At 37.3% G+C, this 22,196-nt stretch overlaps 1 protein-coding gene across 1 annotated transcript in view; it reads right to left on the minus strand.

Moving 5' to 3' along the window:
* CNTN3 (contactin 3 (plasmacytoma associated)) overlaps positions 1 to 22,196 on the minus strand; it is a 53,202-nt gene that overhangs the window by 25,455 nt on the left and 5,551 nt on the right. Inside the window, exons 3-8 of the mRNA XM_010293956.1 lie at positions 14,649 to 14,852; positions 14,239 to 14,341; positions 13,064 to 13,248; positions 5,031 to 5,167; positions 1,713 to 1,842; positions 346 to 496 (exon numbers count right to left, since the gene is read on the minus strand). Of these exons, the coding sequence (XP_010292258.1) occupies positions 346 to 496; positions 1,713 to 1,842; positions 5,031 to 5,167; positions 13,064 to 13,248; positions 14,239 to 14,341; positions 14,649 to 14,852 (910 nt within the window). The remainder of the gene's footprint in view (positions 1 to 345; positions 497 to 1,712; positions 1,843 to 5,030; positions 5,168 to 13,063; positions 13,249 to 14,238; positions 14,342 to 14,648; positions 14,853 to 22,196) is intronic.

A 22,196-nucleotide genomic window follows, 5' to 3' on the forward strand; every position in this document is an offset into this window, starting at 1 on the left:
AATATGCCTGATCTGCCTCCTTGCCTGCATTTTCAGAGTATTTTGTTGAAAGGCTTTAGTACTCTTTTATGGGCTTTGTCTTTCCAGTTTTCTGTCAGTACCTGGTTCTCTCTACATCAGGCCAAACTCTACATTACACTGCAAATAAAATCTGGCCGTTGACCTTGAAGAAAGCAATACACAGGTACAGTGTTCAGACGCAGTAACAATTAAGACCCAACCAAACGATGCGCCTAGGTAGACAGACTTTACAACTATTTAGATCTACAGATGACACTATGCATAAAAACACATAAACAAGCTTTTTGTAAGACTAAAAACAAATAAACCAATGTAACTTGATACCTTTCATTTTCGTGTAGCTGCTCACCTCCCTTCTTCCAGGAGCATTTGGCCTTAGGGGAAGCTTTGGGTTTGCATTCCAAATCAACCGTGCTGCCCATTTGAACCTGGATCAGTTTCTTCATTGGATTCTTGGAAAAGTCTGGAGCAGAGGCTAAAACAGAAGGGAGAGCAACAGTGAAATAAAGCACCTTTATTTATATTAATGATACTACTATTTAGCACTTATGTGACACTTCACAGATTCCAAACATAATTAAAACCATTAACTAGTTAGTTCAAATGGATCTTCTATTGGACAATTACGCGTTTCTCCTCCTATGTTACGAAAGTAAAGGTCTCGGTTGTGCAGAGTATATCACCTAACGAAGCATGCACAGAAGATCACACCGACTTCATGTGAACTGAAGCTCACTGAACCCAGTTAAGTGTGAAGCACACGCCTAACTTTATGCTTTGCTGAATATAAGCGTAGATGACTTGTGTAAGTCCAGGGAGGACGGTCAACACCAGCAGCCTCATTAAAACGCAAGGAACTGGTTGTTTTCTAGTTTCATGTGAGAATGCATGTCAGATCAGATATGTTAGATGACAGAAAATTACAGTGCAGCTCATCCTGAAGGGGTATAGTTTGCATTAACTAACAGTTAAGAAAAGGCACATAGCTTCTACCTATAGTAACAATGAACTTCAGAAGTATTTTAGGAGACCAAAGCTGACGGAGCAGTCTGCTGATTGACTGCAATCTTAACAATAGAAAGGAAATAACTCATGTCCCCAAAACACACTGTTCTTACAGGCTTAGTCTGGAATTCAGTCTATGTTGGAGGTAGAAATCTCACAAGCGTATGAGTGCATAAGGCAGTCACAAGTTCAGCGTTTCCCTCAAACAAATGGCTGTCACCATTCAAGCACACACAGTTTGAACGACCGAATGACAATCCCTTGTCCCCTCGATCCAGAAAGGCTGCACACAAGAGCAGCCTATTGCTTTTAAATGACATGGCTCCCCCAGGAGCACCGGAGCCGCGGTGCAGAAGGGGAGTGCAGCTGAGCGGCAGCCTCCAGACCACGTGAGCCGTTTTCATCTTCAGGCCTGTGTCCAAGCCCCCATCTCTGCTCTTCCCCCTGATTAATAATTTAGCTGTGTTCTTTTTTAAAGCAATGAATGATTGGACTGCAAATCCTCTGGAAGCAGATGAGTCAATTGCTTGGCACTGCAGATAAAGGTATTAGGTTGACAAAAATGCTTATTTCAGTGATAGCATGTGAGTGAGTTAAATTTGAGATCATGATGAGGTAGAATATGAAGCAGGTGAAGGGGATGTGGAGAAAGAGGTTTGGGTTTTAGTGAAAAAGGAAAATCTTACCTACAACTCTGAGCTCAGCACTCGAATAGATGACACCATGTTTATTTTCAGCTATACATTGGTATCTGCCAGAATCTGTCAGATTTAGATTTGATACTGTAAGTGCACCATTTTCAATTTGGATCCTTCCCTGAATATTAAGAAAAATATCTTTATTGATGATATATTTCCTGTGAAAAATTTAAAACTAGTAAGAAATATAAATAGGACAGCATAAATACAATAAATGGGATAAATGTAACAGCATAACCACGAGAACAGTTCGAAAATAAGTGATATGATCGCATCATAGTATGGCAACAGTGAGCAAAATGGAGACTTGGCAACGCAGTGTGTGAAATCGATTTGTCAAACTTGCTCAGTTTCACAGAGGCTTTGCAATCTCAATACCCTTGTAATTTCCCCAGAAATATGGACAAAATCATACTAGGATCCTCATGACAGACCAGAGTATCCAAACTATACAGATGGCACTGGCATTTCATACTATTTAGAGATTTCACACATGCCATTTGCTAATGAGCTCTCCATAATAGTATGCAGAAAAAATTCTAACAGTCATTAAACGAAAACCACATATTTAAGTGCCTTAGAGACAACACAGCTACTGAAGGATAGGGATCTTCTCATCTTGCTTATTTTTGGAAAGCGTTATGAATTACTATAAAAAGTGACTAATTTGAAGGGTGGAGTGGCACGAACTGGTGAGAAAAGGAACAAGCAACAACAATATAACCAAAGGAGCTTCTCCTTTGGGGAAAACCAGAGAAACAATAAAGAACAAATGAACAAACTATATGCTCAAAAACATTTTCTGTTTGGTGGTTTGGTTTTTTTTTTTTTTTAAATCTGGCCATGGCTCACCAGGCCTAAGGCAATGGTGCTCACTCTCTGCTGTTTCTTAAGGGCGTGTACTTACAGTTGGCCCCACTGCAGGGTGACTCCGGCTATCTATGGGCAGCCAGGACAGCTCAGCTCAGGTCCTTCCTCGACAGGTCCCCTCCCAATTTATTGCAGGGAGCTCAGTCAGTTAGGCAAAGGGCAAAAGCAGTCCCAAAGAGGAACAAGTCTGCATCTCCATGTCTTGTCTCTAGCACCCCAAGCTGCTCTTCTTACTCTTCCTTACAAAAGATTTGTTTATGGAGAAGGGGAGCTAAGTGGAGCAACCCCAGAAAGAGATTTTGGGGGGGGGGGGGGGGATACACAATGAAGAAGGATTATTGCAGTGAAGGAGCTGAAGACAACTGATCACAACACACAGAGAACTCCTCTTCTGATGTCTCCTCAGCAGCAGCTTTCAAAGAGTTAATCCTATAATTTACAGCCCTTAAATAGGGTAAGTCACGCTTATGCCCTTACACAACACCAAAAGGGAGGACACCAATGCTCAAAAGTGGAAAAATAGGAAGATCGAATGACAGAAAGTATTTTTGTACTTACTGAGGTAAAAAGCGCATTACCTTAGTGACATCGTGTGATATGGTAACAATGCTCTTAGATCACTGAGATGAGATTTTGTACTCCCTCACTTAACCTGTCCACAAAACACTGCCATTGCCTTTAGTGAGCATATAACTATAGCACTCTGAATGGTAAGAAATGTTTTTCAGTGCTTGGATCATTTTTCATAGCCATCCACTGAATTCACTTAAGCAGTTGCTCTTTCTTCTTCAACTGTGAGTGCCAATGTTGCGTACAGCGCACTGTCCAAGGGCAAAATACCTTCCTGCAATAGGATAGTGCCCGTAGTTTATATTCCTGATTACCTGAACTAGGCCGTTTTCCCAATGAAGCAGTGAGAATTAAAATCAATATGGGTATCAGATACTTTTCTGCGTTTGATCTGGGACACCAAGTATCTCACCTTCTAAGTACAACCTCTTTTCCCTATCACCAAATGCACTACTTTCCATTAAAAACAACTGTATTAAAGCAAGTACCTGTGTTACATCGCTGTTACTATTTCACGCTTTACTTCAAGTAGTGGTGTCCTTAAGTTTGAAAATGTTTTCTTACCACCTTTAATGAACTGCCAACAGCAAGTATAACAAAATCATTTTAAGTTCTCTATCCCTCATTTATGGTTGTTAATGTGTAACTTAACTTCCTTCTCCCATCTTTCCTTATATAGTTATTTATAGAACCATAGAACTGTTTAGGTTGGAAAGGACCTTTAAGATCATCAAGTCCAATCGTTAACCTAGCACTGACAAGTCCACCACTAAACCATGTCCCCAGGCACCACATCTACATGTCTTTTAAATACTTCCAGGGATAATGCCTCAACCACTTCCCTGGGCTGCCTTTTCCAGTGCTTGACAACACTTTCAGTGAAGAAATTTTTCTTAATATCCCTTCCAAACCTCCCATGGCTCAACTTGAAGCCATTTCCTCTTGTCCTATTGCTTGTTACTTGGGAGAAGAGACCAACACCCACCTCACTACAACCTCCTTTCAGGTGGTTGTAGAGAGCAATAAGGTCTCCTCTCAGCCTCCTTTTCTCCAGACTGAGCAACCCCAGTTCCCTCAGCTGCTCTTCGTAAGACTTGTACTCCAGACCCCTCACCAGCTTCATTGCTCTTCTCTGGACACACTCCAGCACCTCAACATTCTTCTTGTAGCGAGGGGCCCAAAACTGAACACAGGATTTGAGGTGCGGCCTTACCAGGGCCGAGTACAGGGGTACAATGACCTTCCTGCTCCTGCTGGCCACACTAGTGCTGATACAGGCCAGGACGCCTGTGCCTTCTTGGCCACCTGGGCACACTGCTGGCTCACATTCAGCTGGCTGTTAACCAAAAACCCTAGGTCCTTTTCTGCCGGACAGCTTTCTAGCCACGCTTCCCCAAGCCTGTAGTGTTGCATGGGGCTGTTGTGACCCAAGTGCAGGACCCAGCACTTGGCCTTGTTCAACCTCATACAGTTGGCCTCTGCCCATCGATCCAGCCTGTCCAGATCCCTCTGTAAATCCTTCCTACCCTCAAGCAGATCAACATCCCTGCCCAGCTTGGTGTCATCTGCAAACTTCCTGAGGGTGTACATGATCCCGTCATCCAAATCATTGATAAAGATATTTGTATGGTTCTATCACCGCTTTTAAATCTCCGTTTAGCTGGAATACTTTTGTACAACATAATTTGTCTTTGTGTTTCTGGTATTGCAGCTTTGGAAGTTTTCATCTGGATGCTCTTGACAAACATATGAAAAACAGTTTAAAATATTTCCCGTGACTAATTACATAACTTTTGTGAACTGTCGTAGTTGTATGAAGTACTGTTAATTTTACATATCATCATGTTCTTCAAAACAGAGTGTTACCTCTACTGACAGTTGGTCTCCATTCTTCAGCCACCTATACGATGGTTTGGGCTTCCCACTTGCTCTGCAATCCCAGTATAAGGTGTCCTCTACAGCAGCTTCAATGTCTTTTATAGTCTGGATCCAGTGAGGTTTTGCTGCAGATGAAATACACATCAACAACCAAGACCCTAACAAGTTACTGCTCCATACGGGAATCAAATGGTTGATTTGCACGGCACTCATCACTCTTCTGCATGAACTGGTTTGTACCACCAGAGATTCTCACTGGTTCTGCTTCAAGTCACCTAATGAAAGAAATTACTGACTATTCCTTTTATACATTTTTATTGCAAGCAGTAAACCAAAAGAAAATTGAGATTACAGATCACTAAAGCTGAACTAGTGAAACCAATATTAAAATCGCTAATGATCAAACAACACAACTTTAAAATTGAGGTAAATGTAAGATAAAGAAATTAGTGGTGATACTAGAATTAAATAATTGATACAGCTAAACCATCTAATTAATACTGAAGATAATCCTTTAAGTCCTAAAAAAAATGTAATGGTACGTCAGCCTTTGTTCTGGATACCGTTTGAATTGTTTTCTAATGCTAGTCAGTACTTAACTGGATGAATAAATGGATGGATGAGACTGTTTTTGAAAACATTACTATTAGCACAGTATTTGGGTGACGCAAACCAGAATATGGCTTTAAGAAAGTCCATAAAACTAATTAATTTTTACAGAAATTTTGATGTATTAAGACCATATATCCTTCAGAATTACCTAAAATACAATTAAAACTGTAAAGATAGAGTTTAAAACATCTGTTGCAGCTTTCATTGGGTGAACAAAAAAGCTCACTTGGCAAGTAAACAGCCCTGCATGAAAGACAACAGTAGTTTATTCCTTTAGTGCTACTTCACACAACAGCACAACACTGTCTAACAGCTAATTCATGTGAATTTTCTTTGAATTTGTTCAATTTACTAGAAAATTTATAATCTCAATATGTGCTATTTCTCCAAGAAAAAATAAATTCTGGACATCGCATATGGAGAAAACAGATAAAGAGTAGGATGAAACCTGGTTGCAAATATATAACTAAAGGCAAAAGAATTTTTTGGAGTCAATTTGATTACCTTAAAGACTTTCCTGAATTGATAATTTAGGAAACTCATAACACTAATATCAAAACAACTAGGAAAAAAGTCGCTGGTGATACAGGAAAGTATTATTATTTAATAGATGAGTTTTGGAAGCACAGAAGGTCAGATTAATTCCTGTTGAACTTCCCACTACAATGGAGTTACACCAGCAATTAATTCAGACCAGGGAAATTAATGACTCTCCTATGGCCACACGGGAAGTCCGCAGCACACCTGAGAGCTGAACCTGTTCCATTGCCATAGGCACAAGACCAGCAGACCAACGTTTGGATGAGGGTTGGTATTAACTTCATTTAAAAAGATTCATTCTTTTCTAGCATACAAATTTCCTCTCCAACATATATTCCGCAACACAGCAGTAAGATCTCAACATGATCATGTACAGTACCATACTTTTATGATAAATCATAAATAGTATTAATCATTGTTAAGTATATATACTTAAGGATTAACTTCTCACAGAGGAACTTACTGAAATGTATTCATTGAGAGATTAACTTGGGAGGTTTTGGAATTCAACCAATATTTGCCGACAGTGAAACCCTGTTATTTCTTTTGCTTTGCATGTCCCTTATACCCTACAAGGATTAACGCCTTTCACTGATTTGGGGATGATATATTTTTTACAGTCTCTTTATCAAGGTCAGCTCTAAAAGACAGGATAACCTGATCTTTGTGTCAGACAAATGTACTATCTTATTGATATTAATTTTGGTTAAATCTTGAAAGTTAATGCTACAACACTGGAGTTCAAGAGCAAACCATTTCTTTATCTCACATCGTCATTTGATGTATTTGCCCCACATGTGTCAAGGGGATGAAAGCTCAAGACTCCATGTCAGCATACTTCCTGCACTTTGCATACCTAAATATTTATGCAATAAGCAACAGTGATGAATTATTGATGGATCCATAAATGTGCACTATTTCCCATCTGCTTCCTATCTCCACTTGAAAGTAGGTTAAATATAGTCCATTTTGACGTTCAAGATCTTTGATTCAATTCCATTAATAAGAAAAACGTTGTCTATACCGTAAGTCTTAATTTTAGGACTCCTCATGTCAGATAGTCTCCACAGGAGGGCTTCCCAAGTCTCTACAGTAGATATGATAAACCAGGTCTTTTTGGAAAGCATGGGAGCAAAACAACCACTCATAACAGAAATGAGCAGAACAGAATTTCCTAAGCCACCATGGGAGAAATTTATGGTGCTTGTTCATTTGTAGGAGTGCTGACATAGACTTTAGTGATTTTCTTGAGGGAGCCTCTTTTTCTGTTCAAATTACTGATGAAGGAATGTGGCAGAAAGAAAAATACTGCTTTCAATCTTCCACATCTCAAAGTCTTTAAAAGTGGCTACAAAAGTATTAGAAACTCTTTGAAAAAGAACAATTCAACTAACCAGTTCAAAATTGAAAAGGCAGTAATTTTAAACAGAGGCTAGCTGGGAATATGCCACTGAATACTCTGAATCTTGGCCAAGGTAAAGATGTCCACATTGCAGCAGCTGAGAAAGTGCAGACAGAAGGTCATGTATCAGTAGATCTACGTATCCCCTCAAAAGATGAGTGTGAATTTCCAAGTCCAACACTACCCTTTTTATTGAGCTCTGCCTGACTGTACCTAAATGATTCTGTATATACGGCTTTATTCCTCTTGAGGCCTAGTCAATGTTAGAAAAAATGATACCTGTTTAGAACATTTGGTTCTACCACCATGGCCACATCTGTGCTCTTGAAGTAAGACTAATAACTTGGTAACTAAGCCTCATTCTCTCATGGAGCTACTGCATTGGCTTAGTGTATAACTTAGATCTTCCTCAGGAGACATCACTCCTTCTTCCTTAAGCAAGGAATAGGCAAATAGGCAACATACTTTCATTGAGATGAAAAAAATACTATGTCCTGTAAGTTGAGAGTTTGGAAGTTAATTTTAATGGAGTTTGTAGTGCAGGGCTTGAGACTGTGACAGGAATCCATATTGTGTGGCTATATTGAGAATTCTTAGGAACTTGCTGTGTAATCTTCATGAAAGATGCATACAAAGTTCCCTTAGGACGAAATACTTGTAGGTAACTGGTTTTCCAAAGAAGGTTAGCCATCAGCCTCATGGTCAGTCACTTGGAAAAGCACCAGACTATTTTGCTTCAGTTGTTTTTTGCTTAAAATATTCCTTGCAATACTTACGGTCCCACAGGCAAGAAGTGATACAAGTGTGTAACCTCATAAAATTTATCCCAGTGAGAAGACTCAGTCATCTTTTTTTTGGTGGCTACAACCACCCTTTTCTTCCAGCTAATTACTCCAGGTAGGTCTTCCTGAAGAAAACAATTGTTGCTTCATTACACCCTAGGGCATCCCTGTAGGCCATAAGGAAAGCAAGAACCAATTTTTTTTAATTGTTTTTAAGAAACCTTTGCAGTGACTGTTCTGGGGTTTGATGTGAATGAAGACCAACTGCAATGAGTGACTGCAATGAAGCTCTTGGAAGCAATGGCTGAGGAATTAGATGCTTTTCAGATGCTGTGCTGAGATCTAACTTGTAAATAATTTGTGCGGTAGCATGCATGTCAACACGTATTTTTATGTATGATTTCCTTCAGAGTAGGAAACTCCAATAAAAATCTCATTCTCATAGGAATAGCATAAAGGAAAGGCAGAGCTTCAGGACCATGACTTTTGTCTAGACACTCTGCTCTCTCTCTGAGTACGGAGATCTGCCATGCCTCTGCTTGGAGGCAGAAGACTACGGGAAGCTCTTCCATCACAGTCTCTAATTGGGGCTTGCTCGTAAGACCCAGTCTGCTTATACACATATCTTTACTTTGAAATTTACAGTCTGAGAGCTGGGCTGGGAATCTCCTTTGAAAATATCTTTGGACAGCTCAGCAGTTCGGCAATAAGTCACAGTCAAAAGGGACTTTCCATAGTTCAAGAAAAAGCAGCTATGAAGCATACTGGGGGGAAAAAAAAAAAACCAACCAGAAAATGTAACCTTCATTTTTTTAGGTAGTGCATCTGAAAGTCAGGTATGACACTCATACTGATGCCTACAGCACTGATGAACCTTATTTTATCTCAAAACTCCAAGTGACTTCAAGCATGAGTAACTTTTTTATGATAAAACAACTGGGCCTAGAGAAGCATCTAACACATCCCTGAAGATGTCCATTATTTGACTTCCATTCAAAAATAAAAATGCTCTCAAGCAACAGGTAATTGCTACATCGAGGAAAGTTTTACCATGTAAAAAAGATGAACAATTTGTCTCTGTAGCAAGGCAATTAAATTATTAGACAGCATCGACAATTAAACTCCAGGCTGATCAAACTCAGCAACTCCTTGATATTATTTAGTCATTTATAGTTTTGTAGTTATGTTTTGAAGACATGTCCATGAACAAGACAGATTCAGGCTATCAGACAAAAGCTTTAAGCAGTGAGGCCCTTCCACATACATGAATAATGTATTTTCAGTATAATTTTGGTGGTACATTATTACCCAAGTAATTAAACAAATACAGAAGTATTTTTTGAAATACTAAAAATGATCTTGAGTCTATGTATTTCTGTGAGGTTCGCCTTTGCGAACTTGGTACTGTCAAGCCTGAAGTCCATTAAATCAGCATGTGATAATTGAGAATGTATTTTCTTCAATTATACTTTAAATTAATTTCTTTACGTATCTCTACCATGTTACATGTTTAATTGCATCTTAAAATACAAAGATGTTAATTGTTTTATCTCTTCTCATTTTTCCATGCCATGAAATGTGTCTCCATGGATTCTTTATTATTCTATTATCTCTTTATAGAAAGGGCTAGTAGCAATGACAAACAAATATACTAATAAAGTGAAAGCAAATAATTTATACATTCAGGTTGTATATTAAATCAAAGTTAGATAATCTTGTCCTATTTTTAGCACATGCTGAATTCCCCTGAGGAGAAAACTGGCATTAAACAAATGTTGGAACTGTACAAAGGGCAAAAGGCTCAACATTTGATGTTGGGCTTTTCTTGATAAAATCCTTCATGAGAAAGAAGGAAGATTAATAGGCTGTTAGTAATGTTATGAAAGAACCCAAAATATCTCTTTTACAGTATCTATTTTAATTATCGACTTCAATATGGGTTGAGACTTATATTTAAAAGCCACAATGAAATTAAAAAAATGACTCATTTTTTATAAAGAGAGTTACAGATGTGCACAGAATTTCTAAGCCAAATTTATAAGCATTCTTGAAAAAATGACTATGGATACAATTAAAGTTAAGCCTATGTTCAAGTGCTTCGTGGTTTTAAGACTATAATTTATTATTGGAAGAAGAGGCAGGATAGCATAGAAAAAATATTTTTTTTTTTAATCAAACCATTTAGGGACTGAAAAACCCAATTTTCAGAATTCAAATTTTACAGTTTCAGCTCATAAAACAGATCAGGAGAATAAAGAGTGTTTTGCATCACAGCAGAGCAATTAAGTGCTTCAAGCTTTTGTTTAGGACTAGCTTTATGTTTCATTTACAAAGAATCTTTCAAATATGCAAAGAAAGGAAAACCTTCTATTTTCCAGTCAACTGGAAAATTTTTGTCTATTTTTTCTTCCCTAAGAGATTTATTTTTCACATTGTTTCACTAAGACAACTTGGAAAATGTTAACCCCAATTCTTCTTATATTCTTTCTTGGGTAAGCCAGAAATGTGCTTTGCTCTTTTGAGGAAAAATATTTTCATTGTTGAAATAAAAAAGGAATTTTGACCATTTGTAATGTGTATATTTTTCCGTATAAGATTAGCAGACATGTCTTACACATCTACAAATAAAAAGTTTTAACAGCAGCCATCATCCACTAACATTACCACACAGATTTGAGTGATCTTTGCCAGAGTTGGAACTTTCTAGCAGATGGACATTTTTTTATACTAAGTCATCAGTATATTGCATTAATTTTCCCCAAATCCTCATCTGCTTTTAGAACAACTTCCTTAAATATCGATCTTTTATTTGAAGACTGAGTGGCATATGGTTAGGTTTCTTTACCAGACAGATTTCTGAGCTTTGATATCAGATGCAGTGGCAAGCCATCAGAAGATATTATCTTCAGTTATAGAATATTATTAATCCACAAACAGAATGAAAATCCTTCAGATTATCAAAAAGTGTTAAAATGATCCTATCCTGAACACAGACTTGTTGGCATTCTATTTGTGACAACAAAGCAAGTAACAAATCAAGAAAGATTACTTAAGTCTACTTAATTCTGCAGAATGGGTTTCATTAAGCAGAACGAATGAAATGAAACAGTTGGAGTGCCATTAATGCCATTACAGGTCTCATTATTCTTTTTAGTCTAAGCATCCATATTAGGGATGAATCGAATATGGGCAGATATTTATACTGAAGTATGAACTCTATTTGAGGGTTCAAGTCCCTTTCTGGATTTGTAATGAAAATGTTCACACTGATTTGTCACAAAACAGCAACTCGCTCGCTTTTATTGATTAGCGACATCCTTTGTTTCAGCTCTGTGTCCTTTAATGAGCAAAATCAAACCTGGGAGGCAGGTCAAGTATCTCAAGATTGCCCACTGCTGTAATTACATTACAGGAACTAATGAACAAATCTACTCTATTTTGTATATAGCTTACACTGACGTGTCTTCCAGCTGCCCTGATTTAAAACTGGAGTAGGAATACTGAGCCAAACTGATATACAAACCACAAGTTGTCTGAAACTTTCAAGTAGTGAATAAAAGTCACTTTATAAAATCAAATGCCTAGTGCGAAGTTTGGAATGACAGATGACACTAGCAGGTGAAGCATCTTAGCTCGCTGGCCCTATGTTACTCAACTTCCTTATTTCTTAAAAAGTTGTAATTACAACTAGTCTGTGGAAAATTCAGGTTGCTCAAAGTCCCCTGTCCAACCCAACATTGAACATTTCCAATGATGGGGCATTGATTCAGCATAACTATTAATTTGGAAGTTGAGCAGGGAGAAGTCTCTTTTCCTTCCCCCTTGTAAAATCTGTTGTGCCTTAAATTAAAATCTTCGTTGCAGCACTTTGTGTTCTAGTAAACAGCAGCTTCCTATACAGCAGTAGTAAATGGAAAGAACATTTGCTAGAAGTTGCACAGTAGCTATGCTCTATGCTTTTACACAACTTAAAAAAATAAATCTTTGCTCAAATATTCATACATGAGGAATAGCATTCCAAAGCACAGTCTGAAACACTCTTTAAATTGCCATTTACTTAAAGAAAATTATATTTGCTGAGATCTGGCTTTAACAAAAATTGTCAATTACCACTTTCTTGCAAATCACTCTAGCTTTAAAACACCACCAATGTGCTTTGCCGATACTCATTTCACTCTATAGCCTTAAATGCACGAGAGACTCTCTCTGTTTCCAGTTATTAAATTTCATATTATTTCATTTCCTATGCTGGATTATATTCTCTCATTTATTTACTCATTTGAAAATAAACCTGGCTGTTTTGAAAGAAAAGGATTGACAATATCCATCAGTAATCTTTTCCTAAAGCAAAATAAAATTTGTATTTCTTGCAAATGTGAGGCCTAAATGATCCCCCAAATAAATCCAATTGACTGAAAATCTAAGGTTTCACCAATGGACCAATACGAAGTGTTTAAAAAACCCGTCTTTCCATCATAGACAAATAAGCACAAGCATTTTCTACACTACTCTTAGCAACCCTGGTGCAGAAGTTCCCATTCTCTATGAGTAGTTAAGATGCCACGGCTTTTTAAATACAAATGCTCGATGGTATTGCAGAAGCTATAAACCCAAAAGTACCCTAGAGTGGTTTATATTTCACGTGGAAAGAAGGGTAGGAGAGAAGAAGAGAGAACGTTTCCTACCATAGTAAGTGAGACGTCCTCTTGCAATGTTTTTTCCTCTCGAGTTTTCTGTAATACATTCATATAGTCCTGCATCCTCCTGCTGGAAATTAGGTATTTCAATCATGCCATTGGATTTCCTCAGCTTTATTTTACTTGGAAATGGCAGACCATCACTTCTTCTCCAGTTAATCTGAGGCACAGGGCTTAAATGAAAATAATGGGATTTTAAACAGCTTTAGTTGAAGTACTTGACTGCCAAAATTAGAAACTGAAAGTATTTTATAATAAAACTCAGAAGTGACTAAAAAGCTTGTGCTAAAAGTGGTGTTCATACTGTATATGACAGATGGTCAGACACTATGGCAACTGATTTGCATGTACTGTTCTGTTTCATACGCTATAATTTGTGGTACCAAATTTTTTAATTAGTATCTGTGTAAATGTCCAATGATTGTAAAATTTCTTGTAAATCAGTACTAGCTTGCCCTGAAGGCGGGTGATTTTTACCAGCGACTTCCACAGAAGGAGAATCAAGGCAAGTCTTTTGAAATTCCCATCCTACGGCAGCCATTCATTCTCGGATTTTAAAACTTTCACTCACCTAGCTGGGGAACCAAAGCAATAGCATCCGATTAAGTTATCAATCTGGCGCTTAAAATTATGAACACCTGACAAAGTTGTCTGCAAATAAACCGTGAAGTGGTAAGTAAATACATTTACAGAAACATAAATGCACTCTCAGATCATTTGTGAAAGAGAAAAGATATAAACTGTGTGTGAAATATCATTCAGAAGAGGAATGCATTTTAATCTTTATTTCAGCTATAAAGGAAGAACAATATTATGAAAGCATCAAGTATATTTAACAGTAAAATTGAGACAAAATTTTCACAGGGTTCAACATTTCATTCTACACAGAGAAAGCGGAGCTAGGTCAAAGGATATATGCAAAACTGCACTGATCTTAATTCAAGATACTTGGAAATGAAATATAAATCCCTGTGTTGCCAATGTATACATTTTAATTCTAAACAAACCCCAAAATTACTCCAAGACTCTTTTCCAAGGCAATAATGGTGATGATCGAAATAGGGTCTTTAGAAACCACCACCAACGACTGCCAGAACACATCTCTTGTGCAGGTGAACACTAATATGCTTCAACGTTCAGTATGGGTGAAGTAAAAAACTTACTTTCCTAGTGCAAAGCATTCTAGCTTTACAGTTGAGCCTTTAGCTGCAGGAACTGTCTCAGGAAACTGAACTTCTATTTTGGGTTCATATTCTCCCATCACACCTAAACAAGACAATTGAAAAAAGTAATTTTTAATTTTTAAAGCCTTTTTTCTGTCTTTAGCATTACATCACATTAAATGAAAAACGAAGTTTATTTCTCTTGCGCTCCATTTATAAAGAGAAGCATAGGGACTACCAGTGAAATCAGTCAGACTTAGGAGAGGAACAGGAACCTACAACTCAAAATAGTTTTTCTTATAAAGCAATCAATATTCAGAGAATGCATGAAAGGGTACACTGTAAGAAACAAAAACGCTCACTGACAACTAGATGTGTTATCTATTCATGGTATAGAAGGGAAGTCATACCATCTGTGCGCAGCACTAAAGGAGTTGGTGACCCAAGAACTTGGCTGTTGGTCACAGTGCTGGTTACAACGCAGGTATAATTTCCTACATCTGACGGCTCGACTTTGGCTATGTAGAGGTGACCGGTCTCTTGAGACACAAATCGCCGACTGTCCTCTTGTACAAACGATGGATATTCATTGACAATCCAAGCAAATGACAATTCTAGTTGTTAATAAAAAAAGAAATAAAGGTATTTGGTAGGGTTTTTCACATTTTTTTCTTCAAAGATCAGTTTATTTTATTACTGTATTTTACAAGATTGTATTATATACAATGCTGTATTATGTAACGAACAGGAACAGAGAGCCAATGACTGAGAAAAACAAATTTTAAAAAGTACCAGAAACAAGCGAAACAAAAGGCGGCAAAACAAGTAATTTTTTCTACCAAAGCCATATCTCATCCCGCAGAACAAAAAGGTGGAAAGAATTCAAAGTGTTTTACGTGAGGATAGATTTTTATCTTTTTTTTTTTTTTTTTTTTAAGAGATGTAAAAGGTATGTTTATCTTTTTTTTTTTTTTTTTTTTAAGAGATGTAACATGTATGGAAATAGGAGCAGACAGAAAAAACAAGACCAAACTTAGCTAAAACGGAAACGTTATCCATTCAGTAGCTACTTAACAACCCAGCTATATACTTAGTAGATAGAAACAGTACAGGAACATGCAAGTGAACGGAATGTCAAAGAATTCCCAGTAGGAGTCACCATATAGCAAAACTATTTTTTTAATACAAAAATTCATTAAAATTTCATTTAAATAAAATGTCTGTATTGTATGGCAATGTAACCCTCACCACCATTCATTATGGTCATTTGAAAGGAGAGTAACACTTCAAAAGGTAAACTAAGAGATTTGGCAAAATCTGTATTAGAATTTGTATTTTTCTGAACACCACTCTGAGCTCTTTGTGTCTAATTTTAATTGGCAAAAGCCCCTTCCTGTGTGAGGCCATGTGCTTGTCTCATTCATATCCTACAGAATCAAAGGAAATTAATTTTTAATAGTTTTCCAGGCAAGAAATAATTCTTCACCCAAGTGCTGCTGAGCTGAAAGTTTATAAAAAGATTACAGCTTCTGCAAGTGCTAATTAGAGACGATTATAGCTTGATTGACCTGCCTTCATGTTAAAATACCTTGTAGCATTCACACTGCCCCTACAAAAATGGAGATCATCCCTTTTTGCACAGGTTTAATTTGAAAGTGCATATATTTGATGCAGTCATGAAATGGAGAGTAGGCATTTTCAGAAGCCTCGCAGCTGAGTATGAATATGCACTCAGGAAAGTGCTAAATCAACAGGACAATTTAACACAAGGTAAGATTGTGCAGATGAAAAAAACATTCAATAAATGAAATTATTAAAATATTTATGGACTGGCTAATGCAAAAAAGGCATCAAATGAAATGGCTTATCATAATTGCAGTTAATTTTCTTCTATCAATATTTAAACTCCTTCCATTAACATAATTTTGCAGGAGCAGCGTGTACGAACAATTAACAGTCTCAGGACTTTTCTCAAGAGTTAAACTTTTGTCAATATTTGGAAATAGTTATGGTTGACAACAGCCATCTACCATTCTGGACTTGCAGCATGTCTCCCCAAGTGAAACAACAGCTTTCACTAGAAGTTTCTTCTTACATAACATGAGAGGTGTAATTAATTTATGGTAAGGAAGGCCAACAAGGATTTTCCAAGAAGATAGGGTAGTTAATGCAGTGGAAAGTAAAACCCTATGATCTAGCGTGACCTCAGTGGCACAAGAGTCTCATACGCAAGCCAAAGAATATTCATACAGTCAACAAAAAAAATTCTCCCATCTTACCAACACAAATACCAAGATGTAGTGTCAATGGTTTGCTATTGAATTGAGAGGGCTTGTTGAGTAAGCACTGTGTAGCAGGGAGGTGGCATCTGTGCGCTGTTCTGGCTGTGGTCTGATACTATTCAATACCTATCAGACACTTCAACTAGAAAAAATTTTTTAAATTTTTTTTTTTTTTAAAAGGAAGAAAAGAAAGAGTACACCTGAAGAGTTCTAAGGGGACTATGACCTCTTTGAGAGTAAAGATTGTATAGTCTTGCTAAATGGGAAAGACCAAAAACCAAAGCATAATTCCATTTCTATAGAGCAGGTGGGCAGAGAGAGCGATTACAAGGCTGAGGAAGAGGCTGTAGACCAAGTTAAGTATCAATTCAGGAACTGTAAGAAAAAAAAATAATTTATATTTTCAACTCTACACCTAACTCAGACATCCACAAGACACAAAAGTGTGGGAAGCCAGGCTTTATTGGTTCTGGTATTTACCGAGCTACTTGTTTTCCTTAGCTCAAAATATTATTTTATCCTTAAAAAAACAAAAGAAAAAAGACCTTATTCAAAACATTCAAAGGGGATAGGCAGATCTGGATATGCAGCAGAAAAATAAGCAGTTTGATTTCGTTCCTATTATATTGGGTTAAGTCAAGAGTAAACTCATTGAAATCAGTCATTATGATTATGAAAGCCACACAAAGTGTATTCCAGTTTAATTGGATCCTTCAACAGCGTATGAATAAGCACTCCTGGAAACCTAATTTTCATCCAACATATATTTTCATCGACTCTCTTAAAAAAGGAGCAGGGTATTTCTTTACCAGTGCCACACAGCCAGCATCTCATTTTATATTTATTGTACTTTACAAAATTATATTCTTATTTTCCAAAAAAATTCATATTAAACAACTTGTTTTGTGATTTATTATGTTTACACCATTTGCCTGTTGCTGATCCTAGGGCACCTCAAGGGACATAAACTCACTCCCTTTCTGTCAATTACAAGTTTTCAGTTGATTTTCTGTTATAAATGGAAGTAATATGTCTCTCCTGGGCTTCCTCTGAGATCTAAGCCTTCGCTTTCCAATGCATTTTTTCCTTTTTTTGGCAGCTGTACCTGGATAAGGTATTGGAAATTACAGTTATTACTCAATTTTTATTTGTTTACTGTATCTTGGTTGGCTCCTTCTCTTTATTTTGCATTATTTCATTATTATTTACTGTGCAGCCTACAAGCCACAACACACTTAACATGCTCATACTGTTCGAGGCGCTTTGTGCGCCTAAGTGTTCGATTAAAAATTGCTTATATAATTGCTTGTCATTTTAAAAACATAAATTCTTACAAAATTCAACAATTAAATCTGCATGGCCTTTGAGGTCTACCATAGTCATTTCCTGCCATCTATGAGCCTTAAAAATGTTTGTTTTTTTTTTTTACATAGAAAATGGAATGTTGCTAAAAGGAATGTAAGGGAGTAAGCCCCACACATTTTGTAGTTTTTAACTGGGTTCAAAGTGAGGCCTTTAAACTCATGTACATGCTTTTGAAAAGATTGCTTTTAATTACATTACACATTTCCTCTAGGAGAGGCTGCAACACATCAGTGGGAGACCACTGAATGGAACGAGGGCAATTAAATTCTGTTTAGAAGAAATAAGAGAGACAACAGTAGTTGTGGATATCCAAAACTATAAATGAATTCAGGAAGTCGGCAAAGCAAATGCTTGGGGGGGCGAGGGGGGAAATAGGGCATATAGACTCATGACCAAAAGGAGGACAGCTCACAAAGTTTATTTCATCCACTAAATGTACAAATTCTGAAGGTCATGTCTTGGTCCTTTCGTTCTGGACCATGACTCCTATACACCTGCTTAATATATATCCGCTAGCCCCATAATTCACACCTAAATGAGATTTCTGAAATAGCCAAAAATAAATGGTATGAACAATATTGTTCGGAAACACATTTAAACTTAGGTTCAAAACTGATTGGATTTCAATTAGTGAAGTGGATGTTTCCATAAATAATTCTGAAACGAAACAACAATACTTGATTTTGAGTGCATCAAGCTGACTGAACAATAGAGGTTTTATGTTTTAAAGAAAAGACGGTTCATGTCAATCATTGATACCCACATCTATATTATTTCATACAGTTCTCCAATTCAGATTTTACAATATCCTGTAACAGCGATACAAGGGAAGCTGCAACATCCTGGTATTTTGTCTTCAGCTGGCACTCCGCCTAACCGGCAGGATGGTACATGGCTTCTAAAAAACTGTTTGCAAGAAAGTAATCAGACAAAATTTAGCAGTGACAGAAACTGCAATTAAAGACATGGAAATTTGTAACAACCAGCTATTTTGAATTATCTACCTTAGAGTTAAAAGTAATGGAAAAAGTAACACTGATTTGGAGAGGATAATGACAGATTCCATAATTAAGGAAGAAACCAATTAGTTCATCATTTGGCCCAGTTTCAGCTCCAACTGTGATGAAATGACCAAAAAAATGGAGAAAAGCCTCTCGCTTTGTGGGTGAGCATCACTCGGGAAGGAGTAAGCTCTCACGGTGCAGACACGAAGCAATGGGGTGTGGTTTTGTGGGGCAGTCACACAGAAATGTCACTTTGTCAACGCTGCTGGGGACAGCTCTGTACGGCTGCCTGCTCAGGAACCCCTAGGGAAGTGCAAACAAATTATTTAAAAGCAGGAAATTAATCTGCATGCAGTAAAGCGCATTAAACTCCCAGAAGACACTCTTAAACTAGACGTAAACTGTCCTTAGTTCACTGCAGCTTAATCCTTCGAGGATTGCACTGCTATGGGTTTAGGTCACCGTACCTGCGGATGCGAGTGCCCCAGCAGGTATAATGCATTTTATCTTGCATACACTCCCTTCAAACTTCGCATCAACTACTTTTCTTTTCAAACTCTAGCTACTTTATCGTGTTTAGTTCACCGCCTGAAATAGGCCCTCCTTGCTTTGGCAAGCCAGCACAACCAGCTGCAAGGCTACGCTTGGTGCTTGGACTTTAGCCAAATAAAAAAAAAAAAAGAGGTAATACTTTCTCTCTGCCATAAAATAAATCACATCTTTCTCTTTTTTTTGGGGGGGCAAACATTAAAGGTTGTTTTACAAACAAAAATCTTATGCACCATAGGCCTAAGAGAAGGTGTTTATGTAGTCCAAAATGGGATCTCCTAACATATATGTAAACTGGGTATCATGACGTCATTAGGTGCCACTGTCAAAAATTATATTTTGACAACGAAAAAACTGTTTAGAATTTTACTGGAAATAAACTGCACCTAACTTCAGGGTTATGTTCCTGAGCACATTAAATGCCCAGAAACTGAAAAACTGTCTTAAGTGTGTTCAGACCCAAAACTCAGATGGTGTATTTCCAAGAGGCATCCTGAATTGTCTGCATGCAAGCAGTTACACCATGGATAATGCAAAAGTCTTTAGCTGTTTACAAAAGCTGCAGTCACACTTCAGAGTACAGTCTATCTATAAACTGTAGGCCAGTAGTTTACTTTTTGTTAATGTTTTCTATATAAAAATGACAATTACAAAATAAATCTCTACAATAGGGCTTGAATTGTGGCCACCAGGGTAAGGTGAGACAATGACTGTCTGGTTGAAATAGTTGTAACATTGTCCCAACTTGGGGAAAGAAGTTTGGAGATTTATAAATGCTTCTGAAAGTCCCCCCAAACTCTTCAGAATAACTTTCTTCTTTTGGCTGAAGATATATTTGTTTACACAAAACGTAAATTGTATGATGGGGATCTGAGTCCAGCTGCAAAAAGTAAAGAACGTATCCTGAGAACTCATTTTATTCCAGAGTATAATGGAAACACCCTGATTTGAAACTAATGTATACCATTAATCTTTTTGACATAAAAGGTGAATTATTTTGTAGATAAAATATAAAAGATCAATTTTCAGCATGCTGTGCAGGTAATTAGGCATGCAGCTTCTGTAGATGGAATAACCCAAAACGATGAGAGCAGTGTGAGAGACCTATGTAATATCATGCAATTTCAATCTACACATTTAATGAGAATATTGAAATGTTTTAGCTGAAATTGCAAGTTTCCTACTTCAGGCTAACACCTAATTTTCATTTTTAAATGGTATATGGCAAGAGTCCACTCATTTTCTGATTTCGAAATGAGCTAGTGTGATGTAAAGAAGATGCAATTCCTTAAACAGAGTTGCAGCATGACTTATATTTTTCTCTACTGCCCTTCCACCTACACCACAACCAAGACTGGCCAAGTAGAAGTCTCACAAACTAGCCGGTTACCTCTGCACTGCTGCCACAGGTGACAGAGCTCCAGCGATGTAAAACAGCCCGCTAAAGGTCTGTCTTTCTCTATACTCGACAATTTGTAGAGTTCTTCCTAAGTCTTTTAAAGCAGTGTCCAAAGCAAAGCACACCATTGGAATTAAAACATAAACACTTCTAAGCTCAGCCTTGGGAGGCACAGATGTTCAAGACTTGGCAGCATTTTTTCTTTATTAGTACCACAGAGAAACTCACGGTAAGTACATTTCCAAACAGCATACCCACCGGAACAGCATCTCAGCAATATGGCCTTGCCTGCTGTCTGCCTTTTTTCACCCACATCTCTCTTGTCACATGTGGGATTTGACCATTAACTAGTGTTAAGTTTCAAACCAAACGTGACCTTGTAATATAAAAGTGCTCCTTAACTGTCAGGTTAAATGTTCCTTGGTGCTCCGAAGGAAATCCAGATGCTAATGGGAGAGTCTAACAAAATGCTTTTCTACATTTGGGTTCCAGTGCTGAATAAAAACCCAATTTTGCTTCCCCTGTAGCTGAGCGGGATGATGGATTAGTTTCTCTTTATCACATTTCTGAGCTAATTGTTTCAGACTAGCTGTGTCATTCGAAGTGTACTGGCTCTGATCAAATTGTTCACACTCTAGAAGTATGCAGAAAAGTAAGAAACTGCTTTAGGAAGCAATATTTAAATACATATCCGCTAGCCATATCCATTTCAAATGACAAATTGTTCTTTTAATCACCTCCCTAGAACTTTACATTTAATTGCTCAGAGCATTTCTAAGAACTCTGTTGTGCCTTTTCAATAGTTGAAAGTATTTTAAATTGCTTCCTGCCTATAATAATTTTGAGGATAAAAAGATGATAGTTTAGCTTATTGTTCAACTAAAACACATCTGATTCCTTCTGAATGTTAAATATTAGGGAGATAAACCAAGTGAAACTAATGGAAATACGCAAGAGTAAATTTTCAAAGGAACACACTAATGTTTATAGGTTGAAGTAGTAATTAGTGACAAACTTCATTTTAGCATTCTTGCACTCATTTAGGAGAAGGTACTTGGTAAACCTCTGAAAAACAAAAATTAATTTCAGTACTCTTGTTAAGAGTGTAATGATTGGCTATGACTGCGTACTGAGACTGCCATCTCCCTCCTGCCTCTTCCTAATCAATTATCTTATTTCAAAGAAAAACTCAAATATTTTAGTAGAGAAGAGAATAAAGAGCTGGAGGAGAAAAACCCCACAGTAACAATTCAGGGATAAAAATAATCTTGGTAGGAGGCCAAATCCAGTTATTTTCTCCAATTTTCTCCTCTTTTTCCCAGGGCATGCCTGAGATACCTGGGACTAGCTAAGTTAAAA

Source organism: Phaethon lepturus, unplaced genomic scaffold (assembly GCF_000687285.1).
Source record: "Phaethon lepturus isolate BGI_N335 unplaced genomic scaffold, ASM68728v1 scaffold12539, whole genome shotgun sequence".
NCBI classification, from domain to species: Eukaryota; Metazoa; Chordata; class Aves; order Phaethontiformes; family Phaethontidae; genus Phaethon; species Phaethon lepturus.